The 26,690-nt window shown below is 37.9% G+C and overlaps 1 protein-coding gene across 1 annotated transcript; it reads left to right on the top strand.

The window, feature by feature from the left end:
* The first annotated feature begins 17,344 nt into the window (after window positions 1-17,344).
* On the top strand, window positions 17,345-26,152 carry LOC149811815 (2-alkenal reductase (NADP(+)-dependent)-like). Its single transcript, XM_089993970.1, has 5 exons — window positions 17,345-17,680; window positions 18,298-18,475; window positions 23,742-23,908; window positions 24,031-24,113; window positions 25,677-26,152. Exons 1-5 carry the CDS (start codon window positions 17,456-17,458, stop codon window positions 26,053-26,055), a joined length of 1,032 nt encoding a protein of 343 aa, XP_089850096.1. The 5' UTR covers window positions 17,345-17,455; the 3' UTR covers window positions 26,056-26,152.
* The last annotated feature ends 538 nt before the right edge of the window (window positions 26,153-26,690 follow it).

Here is a 26,690-nt window from a genome sequence, read left to right as displayed (position 1 = left end):
CCTATTCTAGCTAAAAATATCTATTTTTCGAGCACTTGCACCAAAATTCAAGAAAAATAGTCAAAATGACAGAAAATCACAATGATTCGATGAACGGTTGGGGAGATACTCTTTTGGAAAGACAAACTGGTTGACTGTTTCACCGTATAGTCAAAGAAACTGTATCCAATTTTGAGTCAAAAAAATGAATGCTCTAAATGAGGATTTGGCTCCAGCACAAAACAAAATAGAGTTGGGTCTAGTTTTTAGATTTTCAATGAGCCAAAAGACATAGGTTTTTGTCACTAGGACACTGAGAAATATGGAAAAGAACAGACCACTATGACAAAAAATAGTTACAAAATGACTATTTTTTACAGTTCATGTTTGTTTTTAGAGACCGTAATGATAGAATATGAAAATGGGCCAAACATGTGAAATAAATTGCTGCTCGTCTGCTTTTCAATGAGCCTAAGAACATGAAAAATGAACATAAAATGATAGATATAGATAGTTGTGACGGTGACAAGTTTTTACAGAATAAAATACAAAAAAATGAGATTTGAATTTGAGGTGGATCCAAATTCGAAAAACAAGAATAAAACACTAAGAAACTACTAACCTCACAACACCATTTTTTTCAAATACTCTGATCTTGGATTGAGCAAATGGTCCCACCATGATCGTCATTCTATGCCAACCTTTATTTTTTAAAAACCAAAATAAATAGTTGTCCACTTTAAAATATATTTTTGAAATAGATCCAAAACAGATCTAAATTTTGAGAGGGTGTGGGAACAATTCTTCAAGGTAAAGAGCCTTTCCTCCTCTGATGAGCAGGGATTAACCAAACCAAAAATTCTTGATCTTCATTTTAGGCAGCAACGTTGGAGAGAGTTGCATACCTTAATAGTTTAAACCTAAAATAACATCAAGTTCAGAGGCAAGAGCCACCAATATAATACTTGCATTTATTTTTAGACTTTTTAAGTATTAAAAATATGCTTCCTATATTTTAAATTTAGAAAAAAATAGATATTTGATTTATGTTAGTTCGAGATTCAATCTGCATAATAATTCAAAACTTTTTTTTTTGGATTAGATTCGAAGGTGAATCCAAAATTGTAAAGCTTAACCAAAATTAATTTATAGTTAGAATTTAAATTAATTCAAATACAATTTTAGATGAATTTGGATTTTTAGTTGAACCTAAACTTTTATAAAAATATTATATTTTCAGTTGAGGTTTAAGTTACCTAAACTAGATTGGATCTCCATTGGATCTAAAAACTCCAAATCCATGAACTAGTATGGAATGAAAATTGTAAATAAACTAAATTTTTATATTGTTTTGAGTTCAATGGGTTGAACGCCCCCCTAGATGGGCCCAACCTAATGGACATCCTACATTTTGGATTCACTCAAATAGATTTTTGTAACTTGGATTCACTCAATGGATCTTTTGAAATTCAGATTCACTTAAATGGATTTTTAAAAAATCGGATTCACTCAAATGAATCTTTAGAAATTCAGATTCACTCAAATGAATCTTTAAAAATTTGTATTCACTCAAATGGAATTTTGAAATTCAGATTCACTCAAATGGATTTAAAGATATTTGGATAAGTGTGCCCATTTAATAAAAATAGATTTTTTGAAATTCGGATCCACTCAAATGGATCTTTGGAAGATGTCAAAAATATTCTACCAAGGGACTTCTTTTAAAAAAAAGAGAACTTGAGTCCTATGCGAAAATAGTTCCAATAACAAAGTTCATACACATTTTAGGAATAAATGTTTGAAAAGTGGTACATTCATAAGAAAAGAGCTTGATGCGCGGTGGGACCTTGATCCAAACATCCCTAACTACGTTCAAATCTTGGAACCAACTATTACTTGTCTTATTCTAATGGGATACTTTATTAAGTTTTTGATGATGTATAAACTTTGATAACTTGGTTTATTTATAATGCATGGAATGGTTTTCATTTCTTATGGTTGGAACTCTATATATTTCTCATCTCTGTAACCTGCCAGAATTGTCTGAATTTTTTAATACTCAAACTATTTCCACTTTGCTATTTAAAAAAATGGGGTTAAAATTCTAAGTTTTTAAGTTAAAAATTTTGGAGCGTTATAAGTGGTACGCTAAACTTCATAAAACTAAGTTTTTTAGCATGGAAGGTTGCTCCTCCCTAACCACAGAGATAGGAAAAAGCCTCCACACTGGCCACAGCGTGACAGGTTAAGGAACTCATGAGTGAAGTCTGATGCATCAAGATGGTGATGTTGAGAGCTCTTTTTTGACTAGGTCATCCCTCACCCGGTACTAGTAAAAGGTGCTTGATCAGGGTTAAGCCACAAATTATTTGAAATTACTCTCTTAAGTTGTGATCCTGAACTAAGTTAAGCTTATGTAGTACCATAGGGCTAAGAAGTGAAAACCATAATTGTTTATGCATTTACTTAAACATGACATGCATCACGTAAAAAGAAAAGTAAATAAAAATAATTGCAAGTCACTCATCCATGAAAAGGCTATTTGTTCCACGTCAGTAAGTGCATATATTATTTACATGCTCATGCATAAGATTATAATTATTTATGAATAAAATTTTTGTTATTCACCGCAATGTTATGCATACTTGAAATAGATAATTTCTTGAATAATTATGTGAATTTATCAGGATATGTTCATATATATTGGTTTTCATTTACCTGTGTTGTATAGTATCTCCTATTGGGGATTCGTTGAGTTTGACCCCAGCATATCATACAGGTAATGAGTAGAAAAACCTTGTGATGGCGGTGGGACCATAGCCAAGTCTTTTCTTTCCTGTGGATTTTTGGAATTAGACATTTATTGTTATTTGAATATTTAAGACTTTAATGTTATTTGTAAACTACGAGACTGAATTAAATTAATTATATGATGGCTAAATTCAATTTAATATGGTAAATAGTTTGATAGATTTGTAACTTGCCTAATCTCTTTATTTGATTTTGTTCGTAAATGATTTTCACTATGACTTTCAAACTATATAAAAAAAATTCTCCTGATTTTTTAGTTAAAATTTTGGGGCATTACAACTTTGGTATCAGAGTAGAAGGAGAAATTTGGCTTAAGACTCGTTCTGACATTGCTTGGTGAGTGTGATCCTGTTACTTTTACTTGTTATTGTGATGAAGTGGTTTATTAAAATTTAGTTCTTGTAACTTATGCAAAATTGGAACGTAGATGTCAAATAAGGACATCATCCATAGTCTATGTCAAGTAAGCATAAAATTTATTTAGACCTTTGGGTTTATTGTAGAAGATCAGATGTCAACCTCAAGGTTGGACAACTCAGAGAGACTTTTTACTAGAAGCTCTCAATACATTGATTGCCACATGTTAGAACCTCATGAATAACGGGGATAATGGTAATTATAACAATAATGGCAATAATGGTAATGTCAACAATGGAGAGAATAATGTTGGAAATCATGGAGTGAGCTATAAACACTTCATGAAGTTGAATCCCCCATCCTTCTCTTAAAAGGAAGACCCTGATGAAAATGATGGTTGGATTCATGCCATTGGCAAAATCTTTGAGATATTGGAGGTTCCTGCAGATAGGCAGGTTACCTTTGGCACTTACCATCTGTAGAGAGTTGGTGGGAGACCATGTAAGAGGTACGGTACACGCCAGCCCAGCGATAGGCACTTACCTGGGTGGAGTTCTCAGAGGTGTTTCGAGACACCTACTTTTCATAGTATGTGAGGGACTGCAAGATACATGAGTTTCTAAATCTTCAGTAGGGTAGCAAGAAGATGGTTGAGTACACCACCATGTTCACACCTGGAGAAGTATTGTTCGAACACCTACCTACACTACTGGCAAGGGCTACACCAAAAAGTATGTCCATGGGCTACAAGACGAATTGAGGAACCAAGTTCTAATGAGTCGCCTCCAGAATCTGGACCAGACCATCGAGATGGCTATAGTACTTCAGATGGGAAAGATAAAATTTTTAGATTAACCTTAAGATAACCCTATCAAATCATAATGAGTGCTTACGCATCGCAAAATGATTGGTAGTCTTCCAAGAAGACTCAAGCTAAGTGATTCGATAAATCAAGCGGTAATAAAAATAAGTCTTAGAGACCCACTGCAGGTACAAGTAGGGGCACTGCTTGCTAAGAAGCTTAGAGTGTAGCAAGGTGGATCTAATCGTCCATAACCGACTACCGGAGTGTGTCTGAAGTGCATAAGATAGTATAAGAGCGTCTACTACAGAGACATAGGAACTTTCCTACACTATGATGAGATGGAACATTTCATCAGGGAGTGTCCTAAGAGGTTGGCACTAAGAGGAGCAAATGCAGTACTGCGAGGACAGTAACAGCCACAACAACAACGATCACAACCGCCCCAGCAATAGTGACCACAACAGCCCCAACAACAACGGTAATAATAGACCCAACAATAGGGACATAGGAGAGCTATAGGCCATGTGTATGTGACTACCACAGAGGAGTTGGAGGAAGATGTAAATGTCATTAAAGGTACTATTTTCGTTTATAAATATGATGCTAAAATACTTTTTGATACAAGTGCTATGCATTCTTTCGTGTCCACACATTTTGCTACTAAGATTGATTTGACATCTGTTATGATGAAATATATTTTAGAGGTAGTCACACCTTCAAGTGATAGAATCATCGCTCGAACATACCTGCCAGATGTGAAAGTTACTATTTCTGAGCATAACCTCTCTGGCAACTTGAACATGTTAGATATGATTGGGTATGATATTATTCTAGGTATGGATTGACTATACAAGCACTATGCTTGTATGAATTGTCATGAGAAAGATACAGTTTATCCGACCCAATCAACCTAAATTTGAGTACAAGGCTAGTAAGTCGACCAAGAAAGGCAAGATGATTTTAGTGCTCAAAGCCCAACGATTTATTAAGAAAAGGTGTGAAGACTTTCTGGCCAGTGTTTTCCTAGTAGACCCCACTACCACTCATGTAGAAGAGTTAGCAGTTGTCAAAGACTTCACATATATGTTTTTCGATGATTTGCCAAGACTACCGCTTGCAAGAGAGATTAACTTTGCTATAGATTTGGTGTCTGGTATGACCCCAATATCTAAAGCTTCTTATCGTATGGGCCCTGCAGAGTTAGAAGAACTGAAAAAGTAGCTCCATGAATTGATGGATAAAAGGTTTATTAGGCTGAGTGTATCACCATGGGGTTCACTAGTGTAATTCGTCAAGAAGGACAGATCAATGCGCCTATTCATTGATTATTGCATGTTGAACCAAGTGACAATCAAGAACAAATATTATCTTCCATGTATCAATTTGTTTGATCAATTATGAGATGCAAAGGTCTTCTCAAAGACCGATCTTCAATCCGGTTACCATCAGTTGATGATCAAAGACTCAAATATACAAAAGACAACGTTCAAGATGCGATATGGCCACTATAAGTTTCTAGTAATGCCTTTTGGGCTAACCAATGCTCCGACAACATTTATGGACTTAATAAACATGATTTTTCCATCATATCTATAGTTGTTTGTAATCGTATTCATTAATGACATAATGATATATTCAAAAAGTGAGGAAGATCACAAAGGGCATTTGAAGATTGTTTTGGAAACTCTTAAGAATCCGATTATATGCAAAATTTTCTAAGTATGAATTTTGGTTGGAGCAGGTCATGTTTTTGAGACATGTGATCTCAAAAGACTGAGTGTCAGTAGATTCTGCTAAGGTAATTTCATACCAATAAATTATGCTTTGAAAAAGTAAATTGGAGCCTTCTATTCATTTGATTAGAAATTTATGTTTTATATTAAAAAATTTATTAGGTGAAAGCAATCTTTGATTGAAAAATATCGAAGAATGTTTTGGATATTCGTAGTTTTCTTGGTCTCACCAGGTATTATCAAAGATTTATTTAGGACTTCTCCAAAATAACAACCCCGATAACCAAACTTCTTTGCAAAGGGATTAAATTTGTATGGACTCAGTAGTGTGAAGAAAGTTTTCAGGAGCAGAAGAAAAAGCTTACTTCAGACCTAGTGCTCATGTTACCATCCGACCATGGAGGATTTGTGGTTTATAATTATGCTTCATGAATAGGACTTGGTTGCATTCTTATGCAACATGGCAAGGTAATTGCATATGCTTCTCATCAACTGAAAGTGCATGAGCAAAACTACCCTGCACACGATTTGGAGCTAGCAGCTATGGTTTTACTCTCAAAGTGTGGCGACACTATCTGTATGGAGAATAGTTTGAGGTTTTCTCTGACCACAAGAGTTTTAAGTATATTTTCTTGCACAAGGACTTGAACATGATACAAAGATGATGGTTAGAATTTCTGAAAGATTATGACGTTTCTATATCTTATGACTCGAGTAAAGCAAATGTGGTGGCTAATGCCTTGAGCAGAAAAGCATAAAGTTTAGCAAGCATAATGTGCAGCGAGTGAAGACTACTCGAAGACTTTATCGCTTGTAGACCTTAAGGTTCAGACTCAAGAGGATTGAGATCTCAAGTCTCGTGGTTCAAACAGATCTCATAGACTAGATCATAGCTCAACAAAAGGATGATCTGAACTTCTCAAAGATGGTTAAACTAGATCATCAGAGACCTAGAGGGACACTACAGATGATAGAGATATTCCAGTGGAAATAGGAGGACATTACCATGGACTTTGTGGTAGGTTTGCTCAAGACGGAAACTAGTATGATATTATCTAGGTGATAATGGATCGCCTTACAAAGTCGACATACTTTCTATCGATCAGGGTGAATCAAACTTTAGAGAGTTTAGTAGACTTATATGTACATAAGATTGTCAGCTTACATGGACTACCTATCTCAGCTATTTCAGATAGAGATCCATGATTCATGTCAAAGTTCTGATGACAATTACAGAAGGATTTAGGGATAAAGCTTAAGTTCAACACAATATTTCACTTTTAGATAGATAGACAGTCAAAGAGGATGATCCAAACACTAAAAGACATGTTGTGTGCTTGCACACTAAATTTGAAGGGTGATTGAAGTAAGCATTTAAAGTTAGTAAAGTTTGCCTATAATAATAGTTACTATTCGAGCATCAGTATGGCTCTATATGAGGCATTATATGAGGGACCCTATATATCTTCTGTTTACTGGAGTGAGGTTGGTGATCGATCTATCGAGTCACCTATAGTACTGCAACATTATACCAATCAAGTGCAGTTGATTCAGAAGAGGCTTTTGACCACACATAGTTGTCAGAAAAGCTATGTGGATCCAAAGTGTCATGAGCTTGCTTTTGAAATTGGAGATCATGTATTTGTCAAAGTTTTGCCAACCAAGAGCATGTTTTGATTTGGCAAAAAGGGCAGGCTTAGTCTGAGGTATGTAGGATCTTTTCTTATTCTTGAGAAGATCAGAGGAACAACATATATATTGATACTTCCTCTTTAATTTTGAATATCCATGATGTGTTTCATATGTCGACGTTGAGAAAGTATGTGTTGGACTCGACACACATCATTCAATATGAAGAGGTTGAGATATAAAAAGATCTCACAATCGAGGAACATTTGATAGAGATTTTGGACCAACGAGAACAAGTGTTGCAGAACAAGACTATTTCTTTGGTAAAAGTGCGATAGCAAAATCATGGGATTGAGGAATGTGCTTGGGAGCTGGAAGTGGAGATGAAAGTGAAATATCCAGATCTATTCGGTAAGTAACCCTAGATAAATTTTTCAAACAAAATTTCTTCAAGGAGGGTTGGATGTAATACCTGTAATTTTTTCAGACTTTTGTAAGTATTAAAAATATGGTTTTTATATTTTAAATTTAGAAAAAAGGTAGATATTTGATTTATGTTAGTTCGAGATTCAATCTGCATAATGATTCAAAATATTTTTTTTTGGATTAGATTTAAAAGTAAATCCAAAATTGTAGAGCTTAACCATAATTAATTTAGAGTTAGAATTTAAATTAATTCCAATGAAATTTTAGATTAATTTAGATTCTTTATTAAACCTGAACATTTATAAAAATATTAGATTTTTGGTTGAGGTTTGAGTTACCTAAACTGAATTGGATCTCTATTGGATTTAAAAAATCCATAAACTAGTATGGAATGAAAATTATAAATACACTAAATTTTTATATTATTTTGAGTCTAATGGGTTGGACGCCCCCCTAGGTGGGCCCAACCTAATGGACATCCTACATGGAATTTAATAAAATAAAAATATAGAAATAAATCCTAATAGAATCTCTTTCAATTTAAAGTCTTAAGAAAATTTAAATATTTATTAATTTAAATAAATAGCTTAAAAGAAACAAAGTACAAACATTTTTATTAGTTTTAGTAATAAAGGAATCTCTAGGAGGGGATGCCCCAACTTAGTGGGCCCTCCCATATGGGCTGGAGTTCCAATTCAAAAAGAAAAGAAAAACTAAGAGATAAAGAAAAATCAAACTTTCTAAAATAGTTTTAAAGAGAAGGAAGATTTTATGAAAGTCTTGAACAAGCGTCCCACCCTTGTGGGCCCTCTTGTGCTTAGTGGGGACCTCTTTAAGAGGTAAACTAACTCTATATATATAACATACAATATAATATATAGTATAATTATAATACATATACATATATATGAGCTTAGTAAGATAGATAATTAGGAAAGAGGAAAGAAAAAAATCATATGAAGACTTGGGGGCTGGAGTTAGGGTATGATTAGGAAAGTTAGAGAATTAGGATTTTTTAGGTTTGATCCCTATAAGAGGAGGGGTTCACGCCCCCCTCTCTCTCTCTCTTATTTCCTTTTCTCTCTTTCTTCCTTTCCTTTTGTTTTTCTTCTCAAATTTTGGTCTAGACCCTTCTTCTAAGTAGGTGATCTCCATTACCTTTGGAGGTGCAACCGCGAAGGAGTAAGATCAACTAAAGGAAATCCAGCCGGTCCATTCAAAGTTCGCAACCGTACGCTTCGAGCCCAATTATGGATCTTTGATTTTTGTTTTCGAGGTAGGGGGTTTTATCCAATACTTGCAGATCAAAACTCGTATGCACGAGCATACTTTGAAGGCGGATAGATTTGTACCCAAACATCGATTATTATATATGTGAATGTCGATGTTGGTTCAGACCTATTGAGCCTCGAATCGATTGCAAAATCATTGACTAGATGCATGGACTAATCCATACTTGGATCAGTCATGCACATGAGCAAACAACCAAACTTGGATCAGTAGCTGGCTGAGCCCGGACTGATCAATTATTTCAGTAAAAAATAATAATAATAATATGAAATGATACATGGGTAAATATATAAAAAAAAAGAGAGAAAATGTTGATGCTTTGATTCAAAGGACTTATCCATGTGTAGATTAGACCTGAGTTAGAGTTTGGAAGTAGATCAGATCATACCCTAATTGGGTTGGGTCTATTTGGTTTAAAAAAAAACAACCATTTGTTTGTTATGATTAATAAAGTAGTTTTTTTATTTCATGGTTGGTGTAAGATATCAAATAAAAAAATGATTTTTCTTCCTAATTGAATGTTGTTTAGCTAGAACAAAAAAAGATTTAGGGGAGGGCTCTCTTTAAAGTTGGAAATTTTGAGAGTAGTTGCATCTCATGGCATACATACATACATGAGCACGAGCACGATTGGCCTAAACCAATGGTGAAGACAATTGAGATGTCAAAGTTAATTAACATCAGTTGTGGTGTTGGTGAAGACGTAAAGGCCAACAATCAGTAAATGAATTGGGTCATATTGTTTGTCCCTTAAGGGACCTTTATGTTCAACCATGTCAAGATAACATGTGAGTTGTCTCGAGTAGGTTTTTGCTCTTGCTGACTGCATGATCGATTTAGAATTTGTTGAAACTTTGGCATGCCTATGTCAGCTATCCTCGATGACACGATCCAGCTAGGTTGTGACATTAGGCAAGGACTATGCTTTGACTTGAAGCTCTATCTGGATCCAGCCACACTGATCAAGAATATAAACGACCACATATTCCTTTCTTACTAATTAGCATTTATTTATTCTTTAACCATGCAGTTGGAATCAACTCCACCTTTTCATGTTCGTTATGCTAATTTATTTTATGTACATTATTGGTTTAATTATGTTTTGTTCGTAACAAAAAAAAAGATAATGCAAACTGGCTGGGGTCTACCAACACCTAGTCGGCTGCCTCTTGATGCTACGAACCATGCCAGTCCTGACCAACCCAGCAAACTAAGTCAATGTGTTGGTCAGCGAGCAGACCACGTTGTACATGATGAGGTGCAGCAAACTGGGATCAGCCTGACTCCAGCTTGCCAGCTAACCCGGGTAACCAACAAGGTGCAACCTAGCTGGTGTACCTTGGCTGGACTGCAGCAAGCTGTAGGTTTGACCTATGCTTGTTGTAGTTCAACTGCAATCCCGATTCAAAAGAACAAAATATATATAATAATATTGATTGATATTCTTAATTGTTTAGATGTCTGAAAAAAAATATGTATATTGCATGGTTAGTTAGTTCTTACCCATTTATATTATTTTAGTCTATGTACAGGAGATCAAACATTTACCTGATAAAACATTAATATTTCTCTCATCTGGAGGAATTTTTATGAATGATTTACGGCGTATGAAAATTGACAAAATTATGCACGTTTTATACAAGTTTGAGCTTTGTTCTCAGTTTGTTTATAGAGCAGTGTCTGCTGTAAAAGAAGAGCATATATTGGACTAAACGGGTCCTGAACCGGATATGGGCCGGTGAAGCCATGCAAAGAATGAATTTCTATGTGAATACATGATTTTAAATATTAAGTTAGTATGCAATTGTGACCTATAGTGTCATGTAAATGCATGTTCTAAGTTCCTAATGAGCATGACATAACATCGAAAAAGTTATTACAATGATTGAATGCACACTACTCTTGAATTTTATATACCATGCATTGTATTGTTTCACATGATTATGTATGGATGCATGTTAATCATGTTTGATGCCTATGAATGAATGCATAAGTAAAAGTGCATGTGTTATAATTATTATGCATGGCATGAAAATATTATTGGTATTGAATCATGCATCAAGGTTCACAAATTGGAGGCACAAATCTTAGTGATAGATTTATTATGTGTGTGTATGAAAAAATAATAGAGTTAATATAATTAAAAAAATTTGATGTGAACATTAATTCTATTAAGGCTTACAATGAGAGGGTAAACGATACTCCAGGTTTCGTAGAACCAAGTCTTTTAGCACGAAAGGTTGTTGCTCCCCAACTGCAAAGATAGAGAAAAGCTTCCACACTAGTTGTAGGGTAGCAGGTTAAGGTACTTATGAGTGAAGTTTGATGCATCAGGATGGTGGTCTTGGAAGCTCTCTCTTGACTAGGTCGTCCCTCACCCGGTACTAGTGAAATGTGTTCGGTCAGGGTTAAACCATAAATTATTTGAAATTACCCTCTTGAGTTGTGATCCTTATTCAAGTTAAGTCTCTGCAGTACCCACAGGGCTAAGAAGTGAAAATCATAATTATTTATGCATTTACTTAAGCATGACATGCATCACCTAAAAAGAAAAGTAAATAAAAACAATTGCAAGTCATTCATGCATGAAAAGGTTATCCATTCTACGTCGGTAAGTGCATACATTATTTAACTGTTCATGCATAAGACTATAATTATTTATGAATGAAATTTTTGTTAAGCACTGTAATGTTATGCATACTTGAAATGGATAATTTTATGAATAATTATGTGAATTTATCGGGATATGTTCATGTATATTGGTCTTAATTTACTTGTGTTGAATAGTATTTCCTACTAAAGACTCGATAAGTCTGACCCAATATATCATACAGGTACTAAGTAGAGAAACCTTGTGATGGTGGCATATTATGGCGGGACCAGAGCCAAGTCTTTCCTTTCCTATGGATTTTTGGAATTAGACATTTATTGTTATTTGAATATTTAAGACTAATGTTATTTGCAAACTGTGAGACTGAATTAAATTAATTATGTGATGGTTAAATTCAATTTAATACAGTAAAATGGTTTGATAGATATGTAACTCACCCAATCTCTTTATCTGATTTTGTTCGTAAATAATTTTTTCTGTGATCTTCAAACTATAAAAAAAAATTCTTGTGATTTTTGGGTGTTACAACCAAAACTTGAGAAAATCATAAAACATAGCAAATATGAAAACTTTAGATAAATCAAATCCTAAGAAATACGTAAAATAAATAAAACACAAAAAAACAAATGAGAATCAAGCCTCACCTCGGGCTTATGTAGCCCTTTTTACGATGTTGATGGCGTGGGGGAGCACAGGCAACACTTTTGCTAGGCGCGAGCTCCAAAAGACGGGTAAGACTAAGGATATGGGTTTTAGGCTAGGCTAGTCAGCTAGAGAAAGTGGGCTAGGTGGGTCGACTAAGCTAGGTTAGGTTCTATTAGGATTCTTGCAAAGTGACAGTGCTAAGAGGGAACGAAGACCAGATCTGAAATATGGGGCAGGGAGCACCCATATTTATAGTTTTCTAAGCATATTCAAATATGTTTTCTACATGTCTGAGATCCATCAAGATAAACAGTTGTTAGATGGATAGGTTTGAATGAAAGATTGAGATTCGTCCAAGGTTTATTGCCTTGGATGAGTGATTTTCAAAAGGAAAGAGGTTTTGGGAATGGGTGGCCTTCCATTTCCGAGTTTGAAAGGCTGAGAGAGAGAATCTTGCTCAAGAGGCATGCTAAAAAAGGGTAGCGGAGCGTTAACAACAACTAGTATTAATGACAATTCTTAACCTCAGATGATAATTTTTTGTCAGAAAAAATGCCCAGATGACAATTCAAGGTCCACTAACAATAATTATTGGAACTTGAATTGTTGTTAGTGGTTCTGGGCAAAAGAGCAAACAAAATTCATAAATTTTTAGTTGTTAGCAAAATTGGGTAAAACTGGCCCAATAGACTAACTTGTTTTGGCCATAACTTTCTACTGAGATATCCATTTAAGGTGATTTTTGTTGTATTTGAAAGCTAATATCCTCAAATTTAATTTATCTTTGAAGTGAAAAAACAAATTCGATGGTATAAAATATGCTCAAATTGAGACTTGAAAAATAGGTTTTTGTACAAAAACTAGTCACTTTGTTTTGGTTATAACTTTTTATTTTGATATCGTATTGACCTGATTTTTGATTAATTGAAAAGTTGAAATTCTTTAGTTTCTCTTTTGGGCAAAAACTTTGAAGATGACATTTTGGAGGTTAAAAATGAAGTTGAAGTTTAGGCCAAAAACACTGAATTTTGGTATGGGACTAGTGAAATAAAATGACTTAGTTCAAAATTTGTGCATCTAATAGGGCCGACTTTTCAGTTGCATTGAGAATACAGTTAAAATCACCAATAATAACCTAAGGTTCAACATTAGAAGTCATCGTGTCCAACAATGAATTAAATTGCTCCATGTGATGCCTGTAATGATTAAAGACCAGCTACCATAATTTTTTTGTTTCTTGTCCAATCAAACATTGAACACCAAATGAACCTATCATTAACATAAATATCCAAACACAACTATTTTCATAGGGTCCTAGAAACATATTATGTACATATGATCATCAAGAAAGTGCATCATGAATAATTCTAAAATCATCGTACCTAAATTTTAACGACTTGAATATCTTCAAAGAGATCATGGGTTCGATTATGAACATTATCTTTGGTCTGCACGAACAAATAAAATCCCGCAACTTCCTATGAATAGAGGCCTTTGCAAAGCCTCTTAGGTTTCAAGATAGATCTTCATTGGAAAACTAGTTTAGATTTGCCTCCCCCTGCCCCTTGAGGCAGAAAACTAATGCTACTCACAACTGGTTGCTCTGTAGAGCTCCCCTTCTTGGGCCTGCCCGGTTTTTTCTTCGAATCCAGAGAAGCTTTCTCTTCCATCACAAACTCCTTCCCACCGGCCTTAGGACCAACAACTTTTGAGGCATGGGACGCCTCCAAATTCAGATCAGGTGCAGCAAGAACACCAACTGAATCTAGTGGTTGGGACAAAACAACTAGGGATGGCAGTGGACCAGGGCGGGGGTGGGGACAAGATCTCCACCCTACCCCGTCTCAAAATCCTACCCTCCTTCCCTCCACAGGTTTTGATTTTAACCTCCATCCTCATTTCATGTCCTCCATTCCCAATCCAAATGGGGCGAGGCAGGGCGGGGCCCTGTTTCTCCTCGGTCAACTGCCGTCTCTAAAGAAGGATCGGGGACAGGGCAGGGTGAGGCAAGGCAGGGATTGAGGACGGGGATGGAGTGGGGTGGGGGAAAGTGTAAGTCCATCCCTGCCTCCATCCCCGCATGAGTTTTGATTTTAACCTCCATTCCAGCCTCCATCTCCGTTTCATGTCCTCCATCCCTGATCCAATCGGGGTAGGACCCCATTTCCCTATGGTCCACTGCCATCCCTAGAAACAACATTGCCTCCTATAATACTGTCCACATCATCCGCCTTGGTGGTGTGAGGAGAGGAAAGCTCACCATCCCGATGGGCCTCCTCTTCCATATGCTGGTTCAGTACATCATCATTGTGAGACGACCCCCCTTTCCAGGAGAGGAAGGCTCATCTCGAGCCTCCTCTTCCACATTATGGTCCAACATCTAATCTCCATGAGAGTGAACCTTCAATATCATCAACTTCATGCCGCTCACTAAGAATATCAAAAACAATAAGGCGAGTCTAGTTTGTCGATTGGGGGACCCATACCTGACTACGAGCTTGCTGCCATCCATCACCACCATTCTTCTTTGTTGGAGACTCTTGTGGTAGCTGCCTTGGACACTGATCAACCTCATTCAAATGAGATTGGCACAACCCACATACCTTTGTAGAAATCTCATATTCAAACCGAAGATCCCCAGAGAATGATTCTCCCAACGATATAGGCATTGATTCCAACGGATCCGATTTGACTTGAATTTCCACAAAAATTCTTGCAAAGTGAAACCTCACAAGCGAAGACGTATGCTTATCAATCACAAACTTTCCATCCAGGGCCTCCATTATCAAACAGAATGCATCGTTGCACCAAATTTCCAGCGGAAGGCCAAAAACACGAATCCACACATGAATCGATCGAAGCCCATGGAACTTGGGAATCACAACACCATCCCATTGCTCCATTAACAAGGTTCTTCCAACAAGAATCCAAGGTCCCTTACTAGGAACAGATAACAAGTCTTCACGATTATCAAACTACACCACAAACTCGTTGTTGGGCAGAGGAGAACCATGGCTTCATGCTCAACTTCCAACTCTTTGCACAACTCAGATACATAGAGCTCTCATTCCATGGGATGAGTATCTCAATTGTAGACCAACGAATTAGCAAATCTATCCATCTTGTGATCATAGAAGGCCTACAGAATATTAATAGACTTTCGCCCATCATCAACAGGAAGAGGGTAAAGATCCAAGTTGCCTGCAATCGTGGTACATCCCACGATTTGTGCCCAAGAACACTGCAAAGGGATATATTGTGCACAACTCGGCCCTTCAGCATTGAGTCCTATCTCGACAGGAACTCCAGGGACGTCAAATCGTACGTGGCCATAAGACCGACGTCCTATGGCCAAGATACCCACCGTCTTTCTTGACGTGGAAACGTTCACAATTGGAGGGGAGACGACGTTTCCTACTGTAGAACAAGCAACCACATTGTTACAACATCCTTCAATGTCGTAGGCTTTGAACAACGAGCATAAAGAAATAGAGCGTCATACCATATGGGAAAGCACGCTTTCCTGAAGTGTGTTTTCAAAAGCACAAAACATGGTACTTTTGAAACGTGAGGAAAAGCGCTAAAAAAATTGGGAAGCACATTTTCCAATTTAGGAGAAGCATGCTTCCCATTTAGGGGGATGCTCGCTTCTTTTTATTTTTATATTTTTTTGTATTTTTTTTCTTTTTTTCTGTTTTATCTTGCTTCTTAACTCATTTTTCTGGTTCGCTTCTAAGGCATCTCGCGCTTCCTACTTTCTAAAATTTTAAAAGTGTCGCGCATTTTGCTTTTGCTTTTTGCATCGTTTCTCACTCACGCTTCCCCCCACTTAAGACCCCCCAATGCTCACCATGCAAGGCCTTCTTGTTTGAATCGAGATCGTCCTCCCCGAGGAGGGAGATGAATGTTCGGCCTCAAGCATCTCCTCTACAACCACGTCAAGAGAACTAAATGGTGGAGAAGTGGTACCAGCAGCCAAGGTGGCAGGCAGCACGCCAATAGGGTAGAAACAACAACCAGGCAGTCGTTGGCCGGTCCAAAGCTGACAGGGACTGCCAAAAACCTTAGTAGAACATCTCTCCTTTTCTTTACTTTTAGCTTTGAACTTGAATTTTGACACGTATATGAAATTTCAAATATATCGGTTTTTTTAAAATTGAAAAGTACTCTATTTTTTAGCAAAACAATTGAAAAGTAATTGATTAATAGAGAATGTTGGGGCTCGAGTTTGGATGGGTATAAAAAAAGAAGCAGCTTGGCAATAGGATTCTAAAAAAATATTGAGATCGTAAAAAGTCAAAAGCAAAGTTATCATTATCGGTGTGTATCGGCCGTATAGACAGAAAAACGATATGCTTCACCCCTGAATCGGCTATGTTTTAATAAATACAAAAATTTATTATTATTTTAATGGATTTAACATGTAACGTCATGATTAAACGTAATATTTTTTAATATTTTCGATTCAGTATTGGCCGATACAGCTGAATGGGTGGCCTAACTATTCAGGGCCGATACCAATACTGACAACATTTGTTAAAAAACAAATGTAAATCAAAAGTGAAAAATATTTTTAAACTAAAAACGCAATTCAAAACAAAAGATTATTTAAAAAAAAAAATTTAAGAGTATAGCTTGAGACGGTCAAAGTATCGATACGGCTTTGATCGTGTCTTCAGCGTATCAGGTGGTAAATTGTGTCCGAAATCTTGTCCTATCGTGTCATCAGTGATACGCAGCCATTTTGGTGTGTCACTGCAACATAATTTATAATGTTCTGTAAGGTAATCGTGCTCTCGTAAATACCTAAAAAGTTAGACGTTTTTTTGTAAATTACTTTTTTTATAAATATTAACCTATAAGACAGCGACCATATTTAAATCTGAAATTAATGATAGAACTGGAGCCAGCTATGATCGGTAAGTACATTGACGACATGGTGGAATGGACGACACAAGTCGCCGTAAAGATGGCATATGGTGATGGTGATGATGATGATGTTAGTTATACCATTGGCCTTTACAAGTTACATGGCTCACCTAGAATCCATCTGAATAGTTTTGCCCGACGCCACCTCTCTCTCTCTCTCATCTCTCTCTCTCTCTCTCTCTCTCTCTCTGAGACACTGCAGATTTCTACTTTCTCTGGGAGAGAATTAGTGGGATTTAAATGGAGGAATTCCTAAACAATAAGCAGATAATACTCAGGCATTTCATTTCCGGGAATCCCAAGGAAGAAGACATGGTTGTCAAGGTGGGAAAGATTCGAGGGAAGGTGGAAAAGGGGAGCACGTCCATACTTGTGAAGAACCTCTATCTCTCTTGCGATCCTTATATGAGGGGAAGGATGCTGGAATACTATGGCTCTTACATCCCTCCCTTCCAACCTGGCTCGGTAACCATCCTTTTCTTTTTTCGTGCTTTCCCCCTTCTTTCTTCGTGGTTCTCTTCCGTTTGGTCTTCTAGTCATTTTTTGATTAAAGACAGGAGGTTGTGCCCACTTTCCAAAATGACCATCGTCTCTAGAATGGGTAAATGTGGCATGAATGCAAATGGGTGCTTCTGTGACTTGCAAAATTTGCACTGTCATTCACTTTCTAGGCATTTCGCATCATTGTCATGCTTCACCAAACCACTGGTAATGGCATGAGCGCTTGTTAAGAGAGCTAGACAGAGGAAAATCTGTTCCCTTTTCTTTTACTAAGAAATGGGTATATCTCTAGTTTGTTTCGTTTTCCGTGTCCCCGTTTCTCCTATTTTTGTTTTGGTAACTGGGGTGTTAATTGACATTGAAAGTGCTTTCTCTGTATCATCTAGTTTGATTCCAGTAACTATTTTTGTCGGGTAACTGGGCTGTTAATTCACATTGAGAGTGTTTTTACTATATCATCTAGTTTGATTTTGGTATTCGTCTATTATGCGTGAGATTGGTTTTTCAGGTGTCCAAGTAGTAGCAAAAGTTCTTGTTTTTATGTCAATCTGAAAACTTGTTGTTTGTATATGTTGGTGAAGGTTATCGAGGGCTTTGGCATGTCTATGGTTGTGGATTCTGGTCATCCAGATTTTGCGGCAGGTGATTTGGTATCAGGAATTACCGGTTGGGAGGAATACAGTTTGATTCAGGACACTGAGAAATTGCGGAAGATTGTCGCCAATGACATTCCTCTGTCATATCACGTTGGTCTTCTTGGTATCGTTATTCCTTCTCCAAGGAGTCTCGTCTGGATAATAAATTGCCTTAGTCAAACTGGGTTTTTTTCGATCTGTACAAATCGTTTTCTTACTTTTTCATCTCTGCTAGTAATGTGCCCCCTATTTTGTTGTGGTTGCATGCTAAATTCTGTGCCATGCATCTGTAGTTCATATTTTAGCAAAAGACAAATGGTTAACTTGATAAAATATTTCAATGTGAATCTTGATTATAGGAAACTGTTGGTCACAAATGACCATGGATGGCCATGTTCACGCATGGATTCATGGGTTGATGAGAGAGGTGGGCTCACTCTCTCTCCAACGTATGAACAACTCAGTAATGGGCCTATCCAAATGAGGCATATTCAAATATGCCTTATCAGGATAGACCTGCAAAAGGTGAAAAACTGTTCCCGCTCCCTCTAAGGAGGGAAAGTCAATTGTATCCCGATATTGCTGGGCAATGGCTACCCAGGAGAGGCGCAGTTCCAGCAACTCTCCTTTATTAATTGGAGGCTCTCGTTCAATAGAATATACAGAAAAAGAAAGAGTAAAGAATCCCCCTGAAGAAGGCCTTGTTCCTATCTCTGCTCTCTGTGGCCTTTTGCCAATTCCAGCTCTTTGCTTCTTTCTTCTATCTTCATCTGCACTCTACAGGGTTTCTCCAACCTTCAGTGGTATCAGAACCAGGCCTGTAGTGTTTTCATCCTCTGCTCACCGGTGGCCATTCGGAGTTGTAAATCGCAGTGCGGGGCCTTCGATTATCGTTCAATCAAACCCACTAAAAATCAAAAGAAAACAAGAAAAGCGATAAAAATATCAGTATCCTTTTTTTTTGTGTTTTCAGAGCAAAGGTTGCCGAAAATCCGGCCACAGGAAAGTGAGGGTATGATATTAAAAAAAAATCATAAACACACCACCCAGCCGGACTTCAGGGTAACGATTGTCGGAAAACAACCGGTCTTTCACACCGGTAAATAGTAACCGGCTTATTGGGATAAGAAAGAAAAAAAAAACTCTCTAGAAATTTTTTTTTCTGAGATTAAGGGATGAACCAAAACTCTCTTCACTGGTATATATATATATATATATATATATATATATATATATATATATATATATATATATATATATATATATATATATATATATATATATATATGTCACAGGGATTCGGCTAGGAGGGTGCCGCACCCGCGTCGACGCGACTCGACGCGGGTGCGGGTGCGGCACCGGGTGCGGTCAACCCGATCCTGGGTGCGTTGACCGCACCCAGGATCATTAAGGTCCATTTTTTTTTTTTTAAATTTGCCCAAATGGGCTTCGAAATTTTTAAAAAAAAATTATGCTGACAGTCTGACAGCAGCTGTCTGTCAGCTGCAACTGCAAAATTTGAAAAAAAAAACCTGCCTATTCCCCGACCCCCTTTATATATATATATTACATTTTTGCCCCTGCCGCACCCCAGCACCCGGGTTTTTTGGAAGTGCCGAATCCCCGCACCCGCACCCATGTGACATATATATATATATATAAAATAAACTACTTGTAACTGTTTGTATTTTGTTTAACAGTGTTTCTATAGACTATCTTCTCAGTGTTTATCTAACTTCCTCTGGACTCCATAATGTGATTAGCTTTGAATGGTTGGTGGATGACAAGGTGGTGAAGGTATGGTACACATGGTAGAGTTGGTGATGGTAGTAAAGGAGATTAGATAGTGGCAGCTATCTTGGCACCTATATGTGGGAATGGTTAGTGGTTATGGTGGTCAAAGTGGTTCCCTAGGGCAGAGAGAAAACGTTGAACCTCGAGTGAGGTGCAAACTTCTTAGACTAGATGTAGCTGTGGGCCTGTATTGATGAAGAAGCTATGCTTCATCAATTGAAGGTGTACACCTGATGCATGATCAGGAAAGCAAACCAATTGTAACTTAAGCATGTTTCTGGCGTAGGCCTCCCAAAAGGTAATGGAGGCATGCAAAGGTTTCCTCGGGCCGGACTGAGATTGGCCCTTGAGTGCAAAGGCAGAAGGGAGCTTGACTGCAAGATCCACACGTCTAGCAGGGACGAAAGTCGGCCTTAGTGATCTGATGGTACAGAGTGGAAGGGTCGTCGCTCAATGGATAAAAGTTACTCTAGGGATAACAGGCTGATCTTCCCTAAGAGTTCACATCGACGGTAAGGTTTGGCACCTCGATGTCGGCTCTTCGCCACCTGGGGCGGTATTATGTCCCAAGGGTTGGGTTGTTCGGCCATTAAAGCGGTACGTGAGTTGGGTTCAGAACGTCGTGAGACAATTCGGTCCATATTCGGTGTGGGCGTTAGAGCATTGAGAGGACCTTTCCCTAGTGCGAGAGGACCGGGAAGAACGCACCTCTAGTGTACCAGTTATCGTGCCCACGGTAAACGTTGAGTAGCCAAGTGCGGAGCGGATAACTCCTGAAAGCATCTAAGTGGATTTCTTAGCCCACGATAAGTATAGTCAATCGTGTACAGTGGTTCCATCCCCTACAGCTACGTGTTATTAATAGATACGCGCGACCGACGTCGGCTCCATACTTTGTCAATGGATTTATGGTTTTCAGCTTTTTATTTCATGAGGAGAAGAGGAAAAACACGACAACAACTCAGATAGTACTGGAATCACAAGTTAGGTTTCTTTTTAGGGAATTCCTGAAAAAGGGTTGCATAAGGGCTCTTTGTCGCCGTCGCCCAAGCGTAAGCTACAAAAAATTTAAGAATTTTTTTTATAGTGCAACTTTGTTAAAAGAAGCCGGAAAAAAAGCAAAAAGGAACATAACCTCCGATACGATGAACAAAATAGAACCATATCGAGGTCCTAATTGTACGACTTTGGTATGATGCCCTTCCAACATGGATTCACATAGAACATCATGCCACCATACGAACATGGTATATAGGATAAATAGAAGGCCCAAATTGAGAAGTGTTGCACCCCCTTGAAATGAGTGCATGTACATCACACTTACAGTGGTTGCCAAAGCTTTGAGTGAACCTGAAATAGGCCATGGACTTGGATCTACCAAATGATAAGAATGCCTCTGAGATAAAATCATAAACCACTTTGCCATGGTTGTATGTAAATCCTCCCTTCACCCCCATCCCCTAAAGTGGTAAAAAAGGGCGGAGCCTCTCTTTCTATCTGATAGGACAAATCCATTAGGAAAGGATGGTTCTTTCATTGCATTGATAGAAAACATGTTACTATAGACTCTCTTTATGTGAATCGTTGGTTTGACCGACGAATGGAGTTAGAAAATTATTGGATTTTCCACAAAAAACATTCGCAAAGCGAAGCGTTAGGGCATTATTGAAATGCTCCTTCCTAAATGGTTTCGCTTGCCGATCGCGGATTAGTTCGTCCTGCGCCGCCTAAGGCCTGATAGACCAAAAACGCGCAGGGTGATCTCTCTTGTGCCCCTCCTCCTTTCCCATTCCAAAAGAAAGTGATCAACCTCCTTATGATATTCCGCGCTCGGGAACGAACCAGTTACGTCGACAAAGACTACACTCGATAGGCTTGTCAAGTGGTCTACACTTGACTCCACATGAGCCTTCTGACACAAACCTCACTATTGTTGATATATATCAATGGGTCTCTTGCATAACGGCGAGGTCCTTGCAGCCTTTCCGAGGGCTAGACAGGAAACCGGGGTGGGTTGCAATGGGCAGTGCCAAAGTAGCAGCAAAGGCTAACTGGTTACTAAGCGCTTTTCTTTTCTCTATTAAAGAAAGCAAAGGGGGAACAAGTGTTAGAAATTCATTCGATTGATTCAATTTCGATGAACCTAGAAAAAAGGCGATTCCACTTTCCATCATGATGAGTGAAGGGTCATCCTGCCTTCTTTCCTCCTTTAGTTAGGTGAGTGACTTCCTCGTCCCCCTTTGGAGCTTGCCTCCACCGTTCCGTTGTTTCGTAAACGGAACGAGATGTGGTGACTTGAGAGTAGGGTAGGCAACGAGCGTAGAGTGACGACTCTTCTCCACTTCGGAGCAAGCCTTCTCTTCTTGGGAGCGAGCAAGTGTGGAGCAAGCCTACATAGGGAAAAGGCAAGCCCCCGCAAACCCCCACATAAGGCAGACTCTTTACCTCTTCTGGTCCTTCCAATAGTAGCGTGTGATCCAAACCAACCCTTGATTGATTGATTGATAAGCGCCATGGAGAGATGCACCAAACACGAAATAGAGAGGTGAACTGCCCGCTTCTATCTATGTCGTTATCGGGTGCATATGCCTCTGCCATCTAATTAGATAGGATATGGTGAGTGGGCTTTTCTTAATAGGGAACGCGGTCAAGCATCTGCCTCGGGTCAAAATGGCGTGCCAGTGACGTCAAGGTGATCGGGTTTACTCTTCCATTCATTCCCACCCCGCCTCGTGACAACCCTACCGCACCCCACCCACTACTTTGTTTTCCCGCCTGCGCACTGGAAAGAAAAGGAAATCAAGGCCTAGATCTATAACTGAAAAAAAAGTAAACTCCTTTCCTGCCTTTCAAAAAAACCGATCCCAAACCCGTTCCCAATAACGAGAAAACCGATCAAAAACCTTCAAAGAAAGAAGAAAACACTGATCCCACACCTCCTCTTCTCTTTCAGATCCTCTATCTCTTAGTAGGCCTAGCTAGCCTGTCATGTCATGTCCCTTTCCCTAACCAACTAACTTACACAGAGAAAGACACACCTTAAAAATTCCTCGCCTTTCCCGAACAAATCCTCTTTTTTATCATTGTTGTTTTAAATTTTTTTGCTATTTGTTCTTGAAGCTTGAAGCTTGAAGCTTGCATTGTAACAGGGCATACTGCTTCATCTGCCTTGGAAATAGCAGTGGATGTCACGTTCATTGTGAAAACTATTGTGATTGTGATTGTGATGGTAGTGGTGGTGGTGGTGGTGTCAGAACCATCAGGTTTGCTGTGTAAATTTTTGGTCTAAAGGTGTTATTAATCACATTCGATCAAATGAATCATGTGGCAGAAAAACGTGGGATCTAACAAAAATGTTTCATTGTTCCTAAACATGAAATTGTGGTTTATCACAAGCTGATCTTTCAATATTACACAAGTGACATGTAATGAGGTGGTCTTGTGGTAAGAAAATGTAGCGATGGAAATTCAAGGATATTCCCATCTTGTAGTTGTTCCTTTTGAATGCCTCTTTTTTTCTTCATTTTGGTCTACTTCTAGCTTGTGGTTAGTATTTATATGTGCCACATTATGCTAATCCTTTACCATTAACATAGGTATGCCTGGATTCACAGCATATTCTGGTTTCTATGAGGTTTGCTCTCCTAAGAAAGGAGAGTATGTTTTTGTCTCTGCAGCAACTGGAGCAGTTGGGCAGCTTGTTGGACAGCTGGCTAAGTTACATGGTTGTTATGTTGTTGGCAGTGCTGGAACTAGAGAGAAGGTAAGTTCCAGTATGCCAGAAAATGGAAACGATGAGATGAATCTTCATGTTAGGTATCAGGATCTTCACGCTACTAATTTTTACTTCTTGCAGCTAGTTACATATTTCCACATCCTTTTCAGGTTGATCTTCTTAAGAACAGGCTTGGATTTGATGAAGCTTTTAATTACAAGGAAGAGATTGATCTAGATGCTGCACTAAAAAGGTTGGTGTTGCTTATCGTTTAAGAACTTTGGTACTAAAATTTGTCTAGTACAATATATAGTGAGGATTTTTAATTGTCAGAATGTTGACGATGTAAAGATTCAAGATTATAATTTGCTATATTTTATTTTGAAGTAGGTTCTCCCAATAGTTATCGACTTGGCAATATCAAGCTTTGCCTTTGTATGGGAGACTCTTTCCAAGAATCCTATAAACATTGTTCTTGGCAATATCAAGCTTTGCCTTTAGAGAAAATAGAAGCACTACACACTAAAGAGGGAGAAAACATGCCTTGGTCACACTTTACCAATGAGGGAAGCTGTAACAAGACTTCTTTAATGGTGTTTCAGATTGGATAAGCAGATTGATCAGCAATCATCTTTAATGATTACCTGTCAACTGATATATCTTACTGGATTGACATGTGATTGAATAATGATTTCCGCTCTCATATTTAATTAATAATTAGTTAAAAACAGTGGCCGCTGTTAATTGGTATAGTGAAATCAAACTTCTAATTATGTTTTTTATACTTTAGGCCCCATATATTACGACATCACGACCGTCTTTTCATGTTGGACTCTTGTGAATTTTCTTGTTCTTCTTCACCATTTTCTTTATCAGCCTTCAGGATTAATATATCAAATGTGACAAGGCATATAGCTCTCTAGCTATGAGACTTGCTTTGATAGTCATATTCGGATAAAAGTTGGAATGCTAACCCTCCTGCTCTAGAATCCAAGTGGAACCTAATTTTTTTCTGTTTTAGTCGGTTTCTGGTGAGGACCATTCTTATCACAGCTTCCTTTCTGGGAATAAAAGGAAAAATGACCCCTTGTTCTTCTGCCGTCCAAAGGCGTCGCTAGGGGGGGGGCAGGACTAGGCTGTAGCCCAGTCCTGCCTCCCGAAACAGTTAATTTGTTTTTTAAAAGCCCAGTCCTAGCCCAGCCCTGATTCCATATGAAATAGATTTTTATCCATTTTTTAGCCCAGCCCTGACTGCAGCAAATAGTTTGATTTGTCCATATGAAATAGATTTTTATTAATAATTGTAGCCATTTTTTATTTTATCTCAAAAAATAATTTTTCGGGGGCGCTGCCCCCAAACCCCCACTATCACACAATTTTTTTTTCTACACCCCTATTTGCCCCCTCCCCTCGCATGAATCCTAGCTACGCCCCTGCTGCCATCTTTTCTGAGCAACGACCATTTCTCTTCCATCTGGGAAAAAAAGAACCGAAAGTTTTTCATTGAACAAGTTATAAAAGCTGCTACACAACACTTTCCAAATCCGTTTTTAGAATTAAAAAATAAGAACGAACTAAGCAGAATTATTTATCAGCTCAAAATTAAGACGTAAGTTTGCAATCTCGTGCATGAGTTTTTGAAGCCATTTTTCAGGATCAGTCTCTCTCTCTCTCTCTCTCTCTCTCTCTCTCTCTCTCTCTCTCTATATATATATATATATATATATATATATATATATATATATATATATTTTTTTTTTTTTTGTGTGTGTGTAGTGTGTTTTTTGACTGATTGCCAATGGTTGTTTCTGATCAGGTGCTTTCCTCAAGGCATTGATATCTATTTCGAAAATGTGGGTGGAGCTATGCTTGACGCGGTGCTCCTCAACATGAGAGAGCATGGCAGGATTGCTGTGTGCGGTTTGATATCTCGCCAAGGCCTCGTGGATGTTAAAGGCGTCCACAACCTGCACTTCCTCATCAGCAAGCGTATCAGGATGCAAGGCTTCCTTCAGAGCGATTACTTGCACCTGTTCCCTCAGTTTTTGGAGCGCGTGACCCACCTCTACTGGGAGGGTAAGATTGTTTACATTGAAGACATGAGCCATGGCTTGGAAACCGCACCTTCTGCCCTTGTTGGTTTGTTTTCTGGCAAGAACGTTGGCAAGCAGGTTGTGTGTGTCGCTCACCAGTGACTTTAGTACGTTCTTAGTGCTTAACTATATCCATGACTGATAAAAAAATGTTCTGCATTTAAAAGGATAGATGAAAATAAAAAGTTAATGTACAAAATTATATCTATATATATTATGAAGCATGCTAAATCAATTTTTCAGGCTTTTCCATCTTATTTTTAAATTCTGACCATACAAATGTGATCTATGTACTTGATTTTATACGATCAGCTCTTGAAGTGCCACATATTGGTGGGTTTTTATAAAGTTCGAAAAATCAAATCTAAAATCTTTGTAAAATTTTGAGGCTTCAAATATCATTTTTTTCATAAAAAACACATGATCCACGTATGGATTCGTAGTAAATCAACCATGCCCAACACATTTATAGGGTTGAAACTGTGAAAATAGCATGGAAAAAGCGGAAAAACCCATTTAGCGTGTTTCATTTAGCACGAATGTATTTCCATAGGGAGAGGCACCTAACGTGTTCAGTGAAATGACGTTGGCTGCGTCTGTTTTCAAATACTCAGGTTGAACGGCTATATCTTTTCACGGAATTGCTCACATGACGCTTTGCTTTTATTTCTCTTAACTGTAGTTAAACTCTGTGAAATAACTCATTTCATCTTTTTTCTTTCGTTAAATTGATGAAA

The sequence above is a fragment of the Nuphar pumila genome, chromosome 17 (genome assembly GCF_984573655.1).
Source record: "Nuphar pumila chromosome 17, dmNupPumi1.hap1.1, whole genome shotgun sequence".
NCBI lineage: Eukaryota > Viridiplantae > Streptophyta > Magnoliopsida > Nymphaeales > Nymphaeaceae > Nuphar > Nuphar pumila.
Note: the sequence above shows the minus strand (reverse complement) of the source record. Positions and strands in the feature narration are given on the sequence as shown.